This window comes from Myotis lucifugus, unplaced genomic scaffold, assembly GCF_000147115.1.
Source record: "Myotis lucifugus unplaced genomic scaffold, Myoluc2.0 scaffold_48, whole genome shotgun sequence".
In the NCBI taxonomy this organism is placed as follows: Eukaryota; Metazoa; Chordata; class Mammalia; order Chiroptera; family Vespertilionidae; genus Myotis; species Myotis lucifugus.
This window is the reverse complement of record NW_005871096.1, coordinates 4,195,341-4,214,261: the sequence shown is the minus strand read 5'-3', so window position 1 is coordinate 4,214,261 and position 18,921 is coordinate 4,195,341. Positions and strand designations below refer to the sequence as shown.

The 18,921-nt window shown below is 47.3% G+C and overlaps 1 protein-coding gene across 11 annotated transcripts in view; it reads right to left on the bottom strand.

Annotated features, from left to right (window-relative positions):
* Positions 1-232: 232 nt before the first annotated feature.
* The window catches only part of APBB2 (amyloid beta precursor protein binding family B member 2), a 256,229-nt gene continuing 237,540 nt past the window's right edge, over positions 233-18,921 (bottom strand). For 6 of the 11 annotated variants that reach the window (XM_014455591.2, XM_006088476.3, XM_006088480.3 and 3 more), the window contains 6 exons: positions 13,835-13,949; positions 12,349-12,436; positions 11,343-11,426; positions 9,191-9,306; positions 7,410-7,589; positions 3,079-4,008 (listed from right to left, as the gene is read on the bottom strand). In XM_014455591.2, coding sequence (XP_014311077.1) covers positions 3,841-4,008; positions 7,410-7,589; positions 9,191-9,306; positions 11,343-11,426; positions 12,349-12,436; positions 13,835-13,949 — 751 coding nt within the window. In that variant the 3' untranslated portion in view covers positions 3,079-3,840. Of the gene's footprint in view, positions 4,009-7,409; positions 7,590-9,190; positions 9,307-11,342; positions 11,427-12,348; positions 12,437-13,834; positions 13,950-18,921 lie in introns of all 11 variants that reach the window. The other 5 variants (XM_023753624.1, XM_006088481.3, XM_014455588.2 and 2 more) reach the window with 4 other exon arrangements.

Sequence of the window (18,921 nt, the reverse complement as noted above, 5' to 3'; positions counted from 1 at the left end):
CCTGCACGCCCCACTGGGGATCAAGCCCACAATCAGGGGCATATGCCTTGACCAGGAATTGAACCGTGACCTCCTGATTCATAGATCAACGCTTAACCTCTGAGCTGTGCCGGCTGGCTGAAATAATTTTTAATTTGAGGTAAGAATAATCTGAAAATAAAATGTCGTGGAGAACTTCCATTTTTATTTCTGCATGTATGTGACTGACATGCCAGATAAATGAGCCAAAAACTTTGTGCAGCTAAGTTTATTCTCACAACATATTACATTTAAATGTGTAAAAGTGGTCAACAGTAAATGGGCAAGAAAGCAAAACCAAATGTTCTTTCAGGATAAACAAGCTGCTTTGGGTGGCAGGGAGAGCTCTCAATAAAGTGTGAGCAGTGCGTTCCCCTGAAGCTGAAATACACTTCATGTTGCTGGCTATGTAACAACCTGTTAGCTGTGGAATAGGGAAGTCAGTCTGGCAAGCCAGAGAGCGAGTGGTTTCACTAAATTGTGCTAATACCAGGGAAATGTTTCCCAAGTTGTTTGTGAAATTTTGAATGTGTTGCAATGCTTACAAAAACGAGTGTGTCAAATGAGAAAAGGAGGAAAGGTTTAGGGCTCCTAGTAAATGACCTTCCGTAGAATCATTTACCAATGTCGATCATAAAGTCATAAAGTGAATTTTTTTAAAAAAGTAGCAGTGCCAACAGGTTATCACCAAGAACTTATTTTAATGGAAATGAGAAGAATGTCCCTTCATGCAATAAGACACAAACAAAAAACAATGGTTCTAATGAGCTCTGGGTGGAAACAAAGGCATGTGGACATGTGTCTCTTTCGGAGGAGATCACACACGTTGTGATATAAAAATGCAGCACCGAGCAGTGCTTTAGTTTGCAAAGTAAAAACTTGAGCCCTAGGCATGTTGGCCATTCCCCTTGATGCCGCCCATGAGCACATATATGAGGTGGCAAGTCTGTGTCTGTCTAGCTGCTTGTAAAAAATAAAATGAACTTTAAGCATTTTCATCTACATAGTCCAATAAAAATGTGACTACAAATCATTACAAAACCACCTTTTAGGCAAAGAATAGTTCACTGAGATTACGTAGACCTGGATACACTGTGAGATAATATCCAGTAAAGATAATACATTAACACAATAATGCAGTATATTTCAGTAAAAATAGAATAAATAAAAATATTTTAAGCTGTATTTAACAGGTTAATTAAAAAAATGAGAAGACATACAAGGCATAGTGAACATGGCTGCCTGTTTACCAAAGGACAGACATAAAGAATGCATAGATAACAGAGTGTCGCTACAACATCATGTCAAACACTGGTGTCCCTGCACAGAAACACACACACACTTTCATATATACTTTTTGGCCATGGCAGAAAGTGTCTGAACATACTGTTTAACATAAGTAACTTTACAAAATTAACCACATTTCGTATGCAAAGCTACCTTCAAAACAAAGCATCTGCAGTAAAGTTTTCAATATGTAAAGGCTATCATTCATTTTAATGTATCCTATAATTGCATATATAAATCAGTTTGCTACTTAAAGCTAGCTCAGTATGCCTGGTCCTGTAAATAAACAAACATATGCCTTAAAAAATGAACACAGGGTTCTGGTAGAGATTTCCAATATAAAAGTGGATTTGTTGTTCAGAAGTTTGAAGTTTATCATACTAAAACATTTCATTGTGGAGATCAAGATGAAAGAGGATCATGATTGAATTTGAAAAGCTTTCAAAGGGCACAGTATGGATTTTCTTAATGCAATAATTTCTGAAAATGGTATTGGTTACTTCAGATAGAAGCATATAGGCTGGTGAGAAGTATAATTCATTTCTAGAGGGGCATCTTTTTTGTCATAACATGAAGGTGCCAGCCACAATTCCAGAATTCTGAGAGGGAACAGAGGCAGGAGGCCACTCCTCATTCCATGTTCTCTGGTGGCTAAGCTGCGTGGATTAGGACTATCTCCACCACCCCTAACATCATCTCTGGAAAAATGCCTGGGATTCTGTCCTCTCCAACACACCAGAGGCACTCTGCAGGACAGCCCTGGGCCGAGAAGGCAAGGGTGTTATAATTCATACCAGTGAGAGGAATTCCGCCACATTTCCTACTTCTACAGGGAATGCTGCGATTTCCTGACCATAATTGGGTTTGCCCAGAGTCAGCGTGTGAAGATGCCCTGGCTGGTGAGGAAGCGGCATAGCCTACAAATGGGAGGGGAAGCCTGGGTCCTAGTCCTGGTTTTCTCACCAACTTTGGTCAGACCTCAGGCTTAGAGACTGAGTGCCTCGGTACTTCATGTTTTTATTTCTCAAATGTGTTTAGTACCTTCTCTACCTTATAAGGCTCAAGTGTGATAAGGATGTGGAAACCATATGACAAGCACATAGCAGGGGATATACAGAAAGCAGTTTTATCACTGGATGTTGTAAAATGTTAACGTTGACATTAAAAAGACGAATGTTTGGATTGATCTCCTTAGCAAATTCCTTTTAAAACAATGTTAACAAGGGTCTAAGTCTGTGACTTACAGCTAAGTTTCATACCTATAGAGAGAGGAGGAGGAAAGCGTTAGTTTTGGGAAACTTGTTAAATAGTATATTGTCCTTATATAGATTTTGCTCTGATATTAAATTTTTAAATCTTGAAAATATAATGAAAAAAAGATAAATTAAAAAATATAGCTAGTGGAGTCTAACAAATTCTGATAGTAAACACATAAATCCAAGAAAGGTTCAACTTAATGTAATTTGTTGCCATGGGAAATACATGATGGACAGACAGCTTTCTGGGCAAAAAGCATTAGGGTAAGATTGAGCCAGATGCGGAATCCTAGCAGACGTTTATTTAGGAGGTGGACTAACAAAATAACGTGTGGTAACAATATAAAATATAAATGGCATTTCCTCAATTCCAAATTGCATATTGGCTAATTAGCAAACTAAGGACAAAAGGCTTACAAGGAATACTTCATTTTAATGTTGTTTATGCAGAGAATGGCCATAGTGAACTATAATTCTCTAGCTGCATTGTACAATATAAGGCAGAAGTTTGAATATGTCCCACCCAAAATGCATTATGATTTTGTTAACCTCTTCCTTTTTCTTAATCGGTTTGAAAACCATCTGAAAAGAAAGGCTATTTTTGTTCAATTTTAATTTCTGACATTTGGTTTGTTTTCAATTGTGAAGTTTCATTTTCCCCCCAATACCCCACAATCAGCTGCAGACATGAAATGGTGTCCACGTGTCGAGCTTGTCAAGGAAAGCGGCCAGTCGGTTTCCATTCTGATGCCAATAGCCAATTTTGACAACGAAAAGGTCCAATTTTATGAATTTAACTAAAAACCATCCTATTTTTACAGCATCTCAGTGGTGTCTGGGATGCAGTGTCTTCTCCAATGTTGAACACAGGACGAAGTGCTGTAGGACTGCAACGCTGCTCAGGACAGATCCTGTCACGAAGACCGTAACCCGGGCGTCATTCACTCCAAGGACTCGGCATCAGTTCGCGAGGAGGGAGGGGGGTGGCCACATTCTTCCCTGTGTGTGTGAAGTTAATCATGTTCACGATATTTACAATAAGAAAAAGACCTTCCACGGCTCATGATGTAACTTACAGCAAAAAAATTAGTCATGCTTCTTTTCATATCACATGATGGTGGCAAGAGAGAGAACATGCTTGTCTAACACTGTTCGGTGAAGGATACATTTTCTGAAGACAAAGCATCAGCAACTGAATGGAAGGCCGGACACTGTCCATGTTCTTTAGTGTAGCTATTCGATCTCCAGGGAAAGGTGACGGACCCTTTAGCATCCGCAGCTACGGCGTTTCCGTGACAGGGCGTTTCTGTTTCAAAGTGTCAATGAGGGACAAGACCCCGCGTTTCACATTGGTTGTGACCCGTCTGGTCACGGAGTCTGCTGGCGGAGGAGGTGGCCGGACTTTCTGTGAGGGCGGCCTGGCTACCAAGCACTTCTGGTATCGCAACTGAAACAAAACATGGTTGATGGTCGTTAATAACGTATCATCCCTTCTTGTCGAATGTGATTTTAATTAATCACCAATACATTTACTCCCCAAAGTGAACGACCTAGCTCCTAAACATGAATCCAAGAAGCTAGCGACTTTTTTCTTTAAGTGGAGTGTTTTAAATGTTCTTAAAAGATCCTGAGGCTTGACAAAGATGCTTTGGCTTTTGCCATCTTTTTCTTCCATCCAACTCCTCCCTCTACTTGTCCTCTATATTGGTAGGCTGCATTCACACTCCTCACAGTCGAAGAGCAAGTCTAAGTTTTACAAGTCTAAGACAAGTCTAAACCTTAATGAATGAATTAAAAGAATCCATTATCCTGGCACCACGGACAGTTTCTTATCCTTCAGGAAGAAATAGAATAACACAATCCATCTGCTTTTGTATTAGACAAAGAGAAGTAATTCTTAAAAAATAGATTAAAAAGGTTAAAATTTATCCCATTATTTCCTAATCCAGGCACCTGAAAATAAATCCATGACTGGTTTTTTAAAACTCTACTTAAATATTAATAATTCCCCCAGTACAGTGTGAAACAGGCGGATGCTCCCCACCCCCGCCCCGAGAAGCATAAATTATTTGTAGCAAGACTCTGGGTCACAGTGTCTGTCACAGCCCCTAGGCCTCAACACTAGCCCCTTCCAACCTCAACGCACGAAAAATGAGTCACTGCGTGTCTCCTCTGTGTAAGGTACCCGCCAGGTCCACACCACAACCCAGACCCCATGCTCTTAGAAGTCGGGGTTGTTAACGGGCAGCTGTGGCACATGGCGCACTGGACTGGGAGTTCCTAATGCGAACGAGGCAGTTCCAGCGAGAGTCAAAACTGCCCCATCCCTCTCCGCCTTTTCCTAAATTTCACCAAAATATTTTCAGCTGGGCTCTACCACACAGCTGCAAAATCTGCCTAACAATTAAGGAGATTCAAGAGACTATGTTCACGCCACAGACATCTCAGATGGTACAGATTCATGTATAGATATTTCAGATGGAGAAGCATACAGATGTGATTCAGGACGCTGGCTTCAGCGTATAAGGAAAGGTTTCATTTTATCAACGGGCCTTATACGGGACTGGCTGAGCCTCTTCAGCGGGCTGCCCCAATGCCATTAAAGTAGCAAGCAAATGAGTAAAAAATTGCTTCTAAGACATAAAATGGGCCTGGGAATCAGAAAACAAACTGTAACCAGTGATAAAGCTAATTATTTAATAGCCATTGGCATTTGAAATGTATAATTAAGGCTGAAAGCTATTCATTTTATGACTAAAACCATCTGTTATGATCATTTTCAATTTCATGACATACCTAAATAGTCACCCTCTATTTTGCTTGGCTGAACTCTCCCATCTTCTCTCTTCTTCACATAGTCCCTGCATCCCCTCTCAGTCTCCTACGCCCCGTCAGGAGGTTCATCTCGACTCTTCACCCCAGTTTCCCCCACCCGGCCCTGCTCCTTTATATGCATAATCCTGGCTCCACAGAATGAGGGGGACTTATACCCCTGATAAAGGACTGTGGTAAGGAAGCCAGCTAATGAGTGCACTAGGTCTTCCCTTCCCCATCTGCCCCTCTCCATTTCAAGGGGGTCTTTTATGATAAAAGTCAACCAGCTCTTTTCTTGTTCCCCACCTCCGTTATCTGCCATCCACCTCATTTCTTCCCCCTCATGCTTAACCTAGCAACGTGCTGTATGGAAAACCACAGAACTCCCTCAACTTCTCTAAACCCACGTACTCTTGGATTCTTGGCATCTTCTGGCCAGTCTCAAAGTCACTCTAACCCAGCAATTTTCACCCTGTGTCCCACAAGTACTTAAAAACATGCAATACCTGACTATTTAGTCAGGGGCACTGACCTCTTTTCCCTCAGAGTGTCAAATAAAAAAACGACAACAGCTAACACAACAATAGCCATCCGGTGTGAATGAATCAAAATTATACCTTTTTATTTTTTTTGGTCAGATGGCCAAAAAGTGTATTTTTTGGTGTGCCACAGAATTTTAGTTATTGGGTTGTGTGCCATGAGATGAAAAAGGTTGAAAATCGCTGCTCCAACCCAATTAGCAGGCTAAGCCCCTCCCCAGGCTCTTAATCTACCACCAAGACCTTGCCCCAACCACATATCTATGACTCCATTCCAGTCGGCTTTACTGGTTCATTTCCCTCAACTCCATAATGCAAGGATGCTTTCTTAGTCCTACTTGAATTGCCCATAAGTGGATTAAACTAGATGAAGCCCAGGTACTTCAAATTCAGAATCTCCTCTGCGCCCCCTTCCCCCCACAACCCTCCCGCCATGAGACTCTCCACAACATCTGCCAGGTCACCTGCTCCTGGTTTCCATGCTGTGCAACCCACATCTGGACCAATAACCGGGCTTCCTGGTTGACGTCTCCACCCCAGACTCCTCCTCCCAGCCCGTCTTCCACTTTTTCTTTTTTTTTGCTCTCGAGTACACTTTTAAGACCTACTATGGTCAATCCACTCTCCTGCTTAACAATCTTTGCTGAAGATAAACACTTTGGCACAGCATTATGGGCACTTCACGATATGGACGCTGCGTCCTTCCACTTGGCTCCACCGCCCCCACCTGTGTTGCTAGGATACACCACGCTTCAGGCTGATGCCCACATTCACACAATCCCTCGCTTTTACTAGGACTTTCTCAGTGCCAGCATCACTGGTGCTCAAAGTATTTTGAATGACAAAGTATTGTTGTTTGTTTGAAATCATACAAGATGCGAAGAGCATTGGGCTTTGGTACCCAGAGCAGGTGGGACTGAACGCAGACTCGCCATCTCTGTGCCCAGGGCCCCTTCTTTCCTCCGAGCCGCTGTCTTCTCATAAATAAAACAACTAACTACTGCCTAACAGGGTGGTTGTAAGCACTGAATTCATAGACACGAAGTAAATAAAACATGTAAGAACAGTGCACATAAACCAACTCTCTGGAATAAAAACCATTCAATCCACTAATTTTTTTTTAAGTACTGAGTTGGTTCAAAACAGTACCAACTCATACATGACCAACATTTCCTGATCACATCCTGAAATTAATAAGGGACTAAGAACAGAATCCTTAGGCTTGTGGTTTCAAAGATCGTCCTTTCCAATGTTCCTGGAGTCTCAACGGAATTTGGCTCCATCTAGCCCTGCTTCTTGCAGGTGCCCTCGCCCCTTGACATGGCAAACTGTTTGTCACAATTGATTCTGTCCCCAGGAGAGTGTTACACGGTAAAGCATTACTTTTAGGATCAGGCTCTTCTCCTTTTAAGTTAGTGACTCTGCTCCAATTCACAGCACAGAAAACATAACCAGGGGCGTGCAGTCGAACCAGTCCCCGCAGCGGGATACTCACCATGCAGGCGGCCTGCACCGCCTCGGACACGTTAGCGGCGTTAGGCTCGCACCAGAACACGTGGCACTCGAAGCGCTGGTTCCCGGTGTCCATGATGAAGGCAAATGTATGGATATCCTTCCCGACGCCCATGAAGGACAGAAACCGCACCCGACACTCCACTAAGATTTCCTCTTCGTTCTGCAAGACACACTGCTCAGCAGCCCACTCTCGGGGAGCCAGGCAACAGTCACAAACACATTCAGACCCTAAGTCAGAGATTCAGGCATGGAGACGAATCCATCTCTAGTTTTGAAAAGATACAGCCAGACCAAGTGTAGGAAGCAAATGTCCCCAGGAACCGGAAAGGCCTTCCCTGCTGAGGGTGTCGCATCCTGGCATTTAATCCCGCTCGGAACTACACACAACCGAGGTGTGTGTTCCGCTCCCGGTGCACGTGCTCCAAGCCCGGGGCTCACTGAGGATGGGGTGATGTCATGCATACTTCTTACATGTTCCCCACATAGGCCACCCATCTGCCCAAGTGAACCCACTGGAAACCCACGGCCCCCAGAGAGAAGGAACCTCGGGATCTGTCCCCATCCAGGTCTTCTTCCCAAGCTAAACGGCACGCTGAGGCATATTCTACCTAAAACCGTGTAAAACACAAAGTCTCCAAATCATATTTTCTCTTTCACAAACTGGCATCCATATGATGCAGTGTGAGGGACTGTTCGGGATGCATCCTTACGAATACCACGTCCTTTGCAGCAGCAACCACATGCAAGTTTAAATTAGTAAACACAACCAGCACGGTGACTTGTGCACCACTAGCACCTTGACTTATTAAACATTCACGCAGGTGCTGTGGGATTAACAGGACAACTGAGCTGGTCTGGGAGGCCTGGGAGTTTTCTTGGGAGAAATTGTGTTCAAGTGGAAATCTGGGTGAGGCAAAGGCGTGGAGCACAGGAGCAGGAAAGGGCGCGACACGTCTGGAGACCGAGGAAAACCCAGCGCCGCACGCTGGAGAGGCAGGCAGGGTCAGTGAGCGTCTCACTCTTCCTTAGAAGGGGAAGGGGGCCTGAAGGTGACCTGCTGGAGGACAGAGCCGCCGCCATGGATGCGCGGTCTTTCCATGGCGGTGTTTCACGGACGCAGAGGTGGGAGAGTCTGCAGCCAGCCTGCCTGTGTTCCGTCCTGACCCTGCTGCTTCCAGCTCGGTGACTGGGGTAGTTACCTAACCTCTCTGTGCTTCAGTTTCTTCAACCACAAAGTTGGGATAATGTGAGTGGAGGCAAATGCTGGCCTCACTCAAGATGACCAGCGTGGTCCCCTCAAGCTTTGCCTGCCCAGAGCTCCTCTGCTCCCGGCGGCCAGAACCGAGGGGTAGAGTAGCCCTTGGCGGACAAAAAAAAAAAAAAAAAAAAAGATGACCAGCGGCCCCTGCTACTACCAAACAGTAGCATCTCCAATAATGGAAGCATCTCCGGGCCCCCAACCCCAGAAAACACAACCCACTTGCCCCTGGAGCCCGAGAGGGACCAGCCAGAAAACCAAACCACCAGTGCGATACTGCTAGTGCCTTCTAGTCACCACCAGCAAATGTGTGCAGACACGCAGACACAAAGGGCAAAGTTTTTTTTGTGTGTGTTTTTTTTTAATGGAGGCTATTTTAATCATAAGCAAGCACAGCTCCCCAGAGCTCCAGCCCTGGCTAGGTACCTGTTTCACGGAAGACTCTTGTGTCCAAAACCCCAGTGTAACCCAGACAGGCCAAGGGCATGCTCGACCCTTCTTACCTTCTCACTGATGACAGTCACAGTGGCATCGGCCACGCTCATGTTCACGGACGGCCAATCCTCCTGGCTGGACGAGGTCATTAGACTCTCTATGGCATTGTTCAGGGTGTCCATTCCTGAACGGATTGAAGGAATCATTGAAAAAGGCCCTACAGCTATTTATCACTCACAAACGGGGGCCCAAATCACCCAGGCGGATCTTTTTTTTATAGCCCCAGGAGACATTTCTCATGTTTGCTTAGAAAAATGAAATGCCAGCTTTTTCAACAAGAAGAAGGGTCATGAAAATCTGAGATGTAGTGTGTGATGTCCTGTCTGATCGCCACATGCTCCGTCCTCTTTCTCTCTCAGGGTTCCCCAGCCCTGACTGTAGAAATAGTACTCGAGCAAATGCTATGTTTTTCTAAGCACAGAGCTTTGGAAAGGGGACCCAACAGAAGCCAGCATTTATGCTGTTGCTTCAACAAGGCCAAGCATGGGTAGCAATCTTTACAAAAGTTATAGGAGCTATTCAATGGGGCACTTTTACTGGGTGTTCCCACAGCTGTTTTATTTATTTTTTTGGGGGGGGGGGGGATGGAATAACAATTTTATTGAGATATAATTCACATACAAGTCGCTCACTCAAAGTACCTAATTCAGCCCAGGCCACGTGGCTCAGTTGGTTGGAGTGTCGTCCCATACACTGAAGGACTGTGGGTTCAATTCCTGGTCAGTGCACATACCTAGGTTATGGGTTCGATCCCCAGTGGAGGCACGTACAGGAGGCAACCAATTGATGTTACTCTCAAACATCGATGTTTCTCTCCCTTCTTTCCCCTCCCTCTAAAATCAGTAAAATAGCCCTGGCCTTTGTGGTCCAGTAGTGAGAGCATTGGCCTGTGCATCAAAGGGTTGCAGGTTCAACCCCCTGCCCTAGGCCCAGTCGGGGGTGCATGCAGGAGGCAGTCAATGTGTCTCTCTCACATAGAAGTTCCTCTCTCCCCCACTCCTTCCACTCTCTAAAAATCAATGGAAAAAATATCCTCGGGTGAAGAGTTTTAAAAAAATAAAAATCAATAAAACATCCACAGGTGAGGATTAAAAAAATGTTTTTTAATGTATAATTCCATTTTTTTTTTTGCTATATTCAGAGTTGTGCAACCATCAACACAGTCCATTTTAGAAAATTTTCATCAGCCCACAAAGAAACCCTGTACCTTTTAGGAGTCACCCTCCATGGCCTCCCAGCCCCCTAGCCCTAGGCAATCAATTTCTATCTAGAGATTTGCCTGTTCTGGACATTTCCCACACATGGAACCAGAGTATGTGGGCCTTTGTGACTGGCTTCTCCACTTCGCACATGTGGTCAAGGTTCATCACGTGGCAGCGTGTGCCAGTGCGCCATCCCTTTTCCTGGCCAAGTAAGACCCCTCTGTCTGCACCATCACACCTCCTTTGTCCACATGTCAAATGAGGACATCTGGCTTGTTCCTCCTTTTTGATTGTTACAACAAATGCTGCTGTGAACATTCACGCACACATTTCTGAGAGGACGGATGTTTTCATTTCACTGGGGTAAGTGCCTAGAAATCCCTGGGTCAAACGGTGACTCCATGTCTGACGTTTTGAGGATCTGCCAGACCGTTTCCCCAAGCAGCGGCATCATTTTACACCCCAGCAGGACGAGGGTCCATCCAGGCGAAGGCGGCACCTCCCGCCATTTCTCAGCTTCCTAAGGCCAAGCAGCCAGGCCCTGCCCCTGGATGTGAGCTGACTGCTGTGTGCACGGCTTCCCGGTCACACCTTGAAGGGAAAGCATGAGGGAGTCCCCCAGCCCTCCCCGCTGGCGACAAGGACTGAAGCAGGCGCCCCGGCCCCGGAGACAGAAGCCCCACTGGAGGGCAGCAAGCCCTGGTCATGCTTCTCTGGAATGCTGGGTAAACGAGAAATAGAACGAGAAATAGGTGCCGCTCTATCCACATCCCTGCGTTCTGGGGACCGAGGGGCTCAGCCTGTCCTCCTCGCTCTCTTGATCAGGACTGTCTGTGTGCTCTGGCTGTGACAGTGCAAGGGCTGGTTCAAGACAAAGAAACCCAACCTTATGGGAGGGTGGACACCCCTCCGAGCTCCCAAACACCTGCAGGAGGAAAGACGAACATGCTTCACGTACCGACTGGCTTGTCCACAGGTAACATGCCCAAGTACTGCACGTGGAACTTCTGCACCAGCTCAGTCTTTGGTGTTGGAAAATCTACTGCAGGGAACAAAAGCAACACATCTTTCTCTGTGGTTCCAACACACACACAGGAACAGCCATCACTGTGTCATCTGGAACGCACGCCCTGTGCCACACTGCCCTGTTTCTGGAGGTAAATGAGGCCCTTGTTCTGTAAGAACAGAGACGCTGGGGCTCCGTCAATCAAAATCCCATTCAACTTTCATTTCCCAGGCAGAGACACATGTGAAAGCAGGACCTAGCCCGGCTGGCGTGGCTCAGTGGTTGAGCATCGATCAACCTATGAACCAGGAAGGAGGTCACTGTTTGATTCCCGGTCAGGGCACATGCCCAGGTTATGGGCTCGATCCCCAATGTGGGTTGTGCAGGAGGCAGCTGATCAATGGTTCTCTCTCATCATTGATATTTCTATCTCTCTCTACCTCTCCCTTCCTCTCTGAAATTGAGATTATAGTAAGAAAAAGAAAGAAAAAAAAGCAGGACCTGGAATCTATGTGTTAAAGTTGTCACTGTCTCTCTGATGAGCGCTAAAGAACAGCTTCTGATGTCCTCTATGTTGGGTGTGGTTCACACCCAGGGAAAGTTTAATCACAAAGGGGGCAATCAGGGAAAATAACTAAACAGAACCCCCAAAATATCAACCCACATATTTTTTAGCTAGCTAGTCCTTACCCAGGCTGTATATGAGTTAGAAAACCACTAAGGATAATATTTGTTAATCTTGTTCAACAACAAAACTCATCTTGGCCATGTATGCCTAATCCCATTGACACAAATCAACTCTGAGCCGTGGGGAGGGCCGAGGGCCCGCTCAGCATGTGCTGGTGGATGTGAACATGTTTTAAGGAGACGAGAAGCACCAGGCGACTACCCAAGACCCTTTGGTTCCTGAGTAGGATGGAGGGCGCCACCGTGAAGAGAGCAGGTAGCGCCGACCTACCTTGCAAGGGAACGTCGAGATTCACATTGGTTCTTTCATGTAAGGAACTGCAGGCCAGGGCTTTGGCATTCTTCCGTTCGGCCATAATCTGAAGAAGAGAAATCACAGTGTGGGCTTGTGGTTACAGAGCCCGCCTTCAGCGACTGGAGCCAGTCAGGTGCCTGAGCAGATTGTACTTCCGAGTTAAACCAGCTGCCTATTCTGAGAACTGTGCCGTTTTCCTAGGGATATGAGGTGAGTAACTATCCCTCACAGTAACAGTCTCCTAATCTGTTGAAATTTATTCTTCCATTCACCCCCATCGTTACTAACACAACCCAAACATCCCTGGCCTGTGGGGACCTGCTGGCCCACTGTGGTCAGGGACAGCGCAGCGGGCGTCCCCCATTGCTTCTGGGCGATGACTCTCAGGTACCGTTTTCAGGGCTCTGGGGACAAAGCACATAGTGCCCCCTTAGCCACGGGGATCCACGCCAAGCCCCAGTGCCTGCCTGAAACCGTGGATAGTACTGAACCCTGTAAATGCTTTGTTTTCCCCCTCTTCATACATACCCACGATAAATTAGGCACGGTAAGAGATGAACAACAACAATAATAAAATAGAACAACTATAACAACATACGTTGATAGAAGTTATGTGAATGGCTTTGGGGTCATTAGTAAATAAAATAAGGGTTACTGGAACACTAGCACTGTGATACCGAGATAGCTGGCCTGATAACAGGACTGAGTGACTAATGGGCGGGCGGGATACACAGTGTGGATATGCTGGACAAGGGATGATTCATGTCGTGGGTGGGATGGAGCAGGATGGCACGAGATTTCATTACACTACTCAGAACGATGCGCAAGTTAAAACGTATGAACTGTTTGTTTCTGGAGTTTTCCATTTAATATTTGCAGATTGAGGTTGACTGTGGGTGACTGAAACCGCAGAACATGAAACCGTGGGTAAGGGGAGAGACTACTGCATGTGGGTTTAAATCCCGCCTCTGCCACTGACTAGCCGTGTGACCTTGAGCAAGTCACCTGACCCCTTGTGTCTTCTCCTCCAGTGTACATGGGGATGATAATATTCATGTCCCTAATAATAATGTTATGTCAGTTCTGAGGATTAAATGTAAGCACTCAGAAATATGAGCTGCTGTCGCTGTTCTCAAACTGTCTAAACCTGTCAGCCGTCTTCCAAATGGTCTCTTTCCGTTAGGAGAGTCATCACTTTTACTCGTTCATAGTGCTGTGGGTCTGAAGGAAGGAAGGAAGCACCCCCTTCAGTGATCCCCAAAGCAATTCACATCTGCATTCCCAGCCCAAGCTTTCACTCCAGGTGGAACAGAAGCCACTGCCTCCCCAGAGCTCTGTGCCTGGGCCTGCAGGCCAGCAGCTCAATGTGCAGTCAACAGCCCCACCCTCCCACCCCTACACCCCTCTCCCTGCTCAGCAGTGAGGAGAGAGGGATGAGCCACTGCACCCCGACCCACCTTACCTTGGAACAGATCTCGTGGAGACTTGTGGCGATGGCTTTTGCTGGTGTGTCACATCGAAATACATGACATTTCAAAATTCTTGTATCTTTGTCTCTTGCTACGTAAGCAAAATCTCTGTACAAACAAAGTTCATCAGGACGTTACAAAAGGAATCTTGACCAACACATTCTGGCGGAGAACGCTAACTGTGCTAGTGGCCCGTGGGTCAGTGGTAAACAGTATGCAATGGTTAAAAAAAAGCAACAGCTACCTAAAACAGAGGAACGGCTTTATGGACATTAGAAATTCATTTCTGAGGAACAGAACTACAGGCATGTGTGTGTTACGTGCCGTTGAGTGGCTCTGACTCCCGGCGGCCCTGTGACTGAGTGACGTCCACAGTGTCCTGTGCTCAGCAGCCCTGCTCGCCTCCTGCAGACTCAGGCTATGGCTTCTTTCATGGAGTCACTCCATCTCCTACTTGGACTTCCTCTTTCCCTGCTGCCTTCTATTTTACCAGCAGGACTGTCTTTTCCAAAGACCCCTGCCTTCTCATGATGTGGCCGAGCCTGCCTTCTCATGATGTGGCCGAGGTAGGACAGCTTCAGTTTTGTCATTTTTACCTCCGGTGATGTTTCAGGCTTACCTTGGAGATATTATTGCATGTTCGGAGCCAGACCACGGTAATGCAGTGAGTCACATGTCATGTTTGGCTCCCCAGTGTTTATAAAAGTTATGTTTACACGGAACAGTAGTCTATTAAGTGTGCAATAGCACTGTATGTACAGAAATAATGTGCATGCTCTCACTGAAAATGCTTTATTGCTGGAAACGCTAACCCTCATCTGAGCCTGTTGGAAAATGGCACCAAAAGACTCGCTTGACGTGGGGTTGCACAAACCTTCAATTTGTAAAAAAAAATGTAGTGTCTGCTAAATGCAATAAAACGAGGTGTGATAAAACGAGGAACATCTGTACAGTGTTCTCCACACCAGGTTAGCGGCAGCCTTGGAATCCCTAACAACCCATAACAAAAGGGGAATTTTATAGAAACCTTCTATCTAGAGAAACAAATATGATTATACACAGAAAACAGGCTTGAGAAGAACACGAATTTGCATGAGTGATACCGTGACAAACAGTGGGCAGCAGAAGCAAACAATAGGCTCTGATGTGTCAACATGTGCACAGAGGCGGAGGACCCCCGCTGCTGGCGGAAGCTGACGGGCAGCCACAGGGGGCGCTGGAGCACAGAGACCCCACAGACCGGATCCTGCCCCAGGCACCTGGTTCTGTCAAGCACGACTCCTACTCCAGCGCTCAAGGCGACCACAGGGTGAGCTCAGCCCCCGCCTGCCTGTGGTGAGCATGCGGCCGGGGCTGGCTTAGGTGTCTATTTTGCTGATGAAAAGGGTAATTACTGTGACGTTACCTGGCTTCAAAAGAACCACGTCATATAACTCAATGTCTCACCGTTAGTGGTTTAAAGATCAAAGTGTTTATGAAAAATGAATGCTGAGATGTACCCGCCTGGTAACGGATCACGATGATTTCTTTGCATTTGTGTTAAGCCAGGATAATGTCTGCATATATAATCACAGATGAATTTATTTTTAATGATTTCTACTCATGTAAGAACTGGCCGTCTCCTCACAGACTGTGATTGATACTTTCCCCAAGACACCCTCCGCTTCCTTGGAAAGGCATGGGGATGGGTGCTCTGGGGCACCTGGCCACCATGAAGGCCTAGCGGGAAAGCCTGCTCCCTAGGCCTTGCCATGCCCCAGGAAGCCCCTCAGTGGGACTCCCCGAACCCGGCTCCAGGTTGGGGGCACCTTTACCTGACTGCACGCAGGCACATCTGACCTCCCTACCTTCTCTCTCGGCTGGTGTCCTCCACGCTAGAACCAGGAGGCCTTCCTGACTTCCTCACCCAGCCCCATGAAATGCCCTGGACCCCCCCTTTCCTCGCCTGCCCCCTCACCACGTAGGCATGAGCAGGCTCTCGCCTCCCTGCCTTTGTCTTTGCTGTCTCCATGCCCCTTGTCGAGGTTTAGGGGTCAGCTGAGGCCGGGTGGGTGCCCTGCCCGGTGCTGCCACGGCTCCCCATACAATGTACTTGGTGCCATACATGTTTCTTTATGAGTTTGTCTTCCCACAATCCCGTGCAGCTCCCGGAAGATGACTTGTGCCTTATTCATCCCCAATACCCAGTCGAGGCCTGGCTACAATCTGACCCGAGTGCCCGTCCTTCCTGAAGCACAGGCCCGGGGCACCCACCGGTCAGAGGCAGGAGCGGGTCTTGTGGCAGCGGCTGAGGGCTGGGCCTGAGCGCGGAGCTGGCCCAGACGGAGGGCTGAGCAGCCTTCCTCCAGGCTGTGGTCCAGAGGCCTTTATATCCTAGTCTCAACCACCATCAAGGCAACGTTTTACGTAAACACGAGGTGAGAGGAGGCATCACTTCTGAAGCCCATGCTCAAGGGAAGCCATTTTTGGCCCCTTTCTCTGGCTGCTCTTCCTCCCGAGACTTATCCTAAAGTCACACACACAATGTCTCACCACCTACCACTCCCTTTCCTTCAAAATTCCACAGTCAGCCCCACTGTTATGAGGCAAAATCTCTTCAAAGCTCTATGATCACCCACGGGAAGTCTAAAAATCTTGTCTGGATTTCAGGACTCCCCAGATCTGTCCCACCAACTCTTTCAACATCTTTCCTCCAACTGAGCAGCTCTCCCGTCTGCTCCAGAGTGTGGGCCTCATGTCCACTCCTGGCATCTCCCTCGCCTGCTGACCACTGGCCTCCTGCACGGCCTGGAGCCCACTGCTGCTCCCCTCTGTGCAGCGCAGCCCAGAAGCCTGCCTGGCTTGCTGGCCCTTGCTTCTGTCCAAATGCGTATTACGGTATTTAGATTCTGTACCACAAAGGATAGGAGCTGTGGTTGCCGTGCAGGTCTCAGCTGTGTCTGTCCTCTCAGAGACAGTGCAGAACAACTGGAGGGCAATGACTCGGGAGTCAGGCCACCCAAATTCTAGTCCTATTTTATTACCGGTTCCACTGAGGTTCCACGCCTTGGGCACGGAGTCTAATCTCATCACTAAGTAAGGGGGATACGCCAACAAATCATGAAAAACACAATTTCCAAGGGCCCTTTCTAGCTCCGATTCGCTGTGATGCAAACTTCCAGATCCATCACGTTCTTACGTAAATAGAATTTGCTACGTTTTTATCTTCTTCAAAAGGACTTCAGGAGGCATCTACCGACTTCTCACTGGTCACCTAGACTAACATTTCGAAGTCCCGTCTACAGCAGTCTGGACAGGCGGTGCCTGTGAAATCTCACTTAATCAACCAGCCTGTCTCCCATTGCTGGAACATTTCTAGGGAACCAGAGTATTTTTTCCCTAAATAATGAGCTGAAACTCGCCTCCCTGCAACTTTTGCTTGTAGGACCGAGCTCTGCTTCCTGGGGAAGTGCGGTAACACGCAGCCCGGACCTGTCTGGCAGTCACACCCCTTTCTTTTCTATTAGACTCCCTCCCACTCTGTCTGTCCCCAAACCTCCTCGGGTGGGGTCCTTTACCACATCTCCACAATTTGATAGTCCTCCCCAGAATCCAAATTTGCTCAGGTCAAATACACATTATGTTTGAAGCCAGGAACTTGTGAAGGCTGGCAAGTGACAGGCGTTCGAATAATGGTATTTGACCTGAGCAATCCTATATAATAAAAGGCTAATATGCAAATCGACCGAACTGAGGAAAGACCGGTCGCTATGATGCGCACTGACCACCAGGGGGCAGACGCTCAATGCAGGAGCTGCTCCCTGGTGGTCAGTGTGCTCCCACAGGGGGAGCACCGCTCAGCCAGAAGCTGGGCTCACGCTGGTGAGCACAGCGGCTCCCGCAGTGCTAAGGACCCCTCCAGGGATGTCCGACTGCTGGTGTGGGGAGTGGGCCTAAGCCAGCGGTCGGACATCCCACAAGGGGTCCCGGACTGCGAGAAGGTGCAGACCGGGCTGAGGGACCCTCCCCCCCAGTGCATGAATGTTGTGCACCGGGCCTCTAGTATCATTATAAATGTGGTAAAACAAGTACAAGAAAAAGCCTACTCTAAAGTACTGCCTCCTAACCCACGAGGGATGTTTTAATGACCATTTGCATGCATAATAACTATGTTAAGACTCGCTGAATTGTATGTAAAGGCCCTTTCCTCCCAGCCTATCTTTCTGTAAACCGCAGAGTTGTTACTACTGTAGAGGGTGGGCCCCACCTGCAAATAAGGACAAAACAGCAGCAAAGAGATTTGGTCCAAGCATCCCATTTCTAGCCCTCTGTGATAAAGGCCTTCTCTCCTCTTTGCTCCACCTGCACAGGGCCTGGGGGGAGGAGTCCTGTTTCAAGGCTGCCTGCTCTTATATTCTGACTGTGCTCTGAAAAGCTTGTTTTGAGGGTGGGAGGAGGGACGAGGGAGAAAGGGAGAAATGTCATCTTCCTAGATGCCAATCCAGAAGGTTTCTCTCTCTTTTTCTCTCTCTCTCTCTCTCTCTCTCACACACACACACACACACACACACACACACAGGACTTTGTTTTCTAATTTTACCCCGTGGCATATGCACCACACGTGAGCATCACAAAGCTTAGGCTCTAGCCTGGTAAACTCAACTTTCTTGTTTCTTCCTTGCAAGCTTAAGATGCTGACTTAGTAAATTCTAAAAGGTGTCCCCCAGGAACTCATCACCTGGGTAAACCCATTCTCCACAGGGAGTCCCTCGCCAGGCACCTCCATGAGACCACACAGGCTGTGTAAGCAGCAAATCTAAAATTCTACCACCTGCAAATAGTCCAGGTGGCGTGGGCGGACCAGAATTGGTAGCCGTCTCTAAAGCAGTCCTGCTGTTAATATTCAGAGCAACTGCTTCCCAGTGAAAAGACCCGAGGGTAGGAACTAGCAAACAGCTGAAAGCAGCCTCACCATTGGCTCACACAGGACTTATTACTTATCCAAATGTCCAGCCCTCACCTTCCAGAACCTTCCACTACCTCCAGAGGTCAGGCTCACAAGTTCTCTTTACCTCCCCTCTGGAAGGCTGGTCCTGGGAGT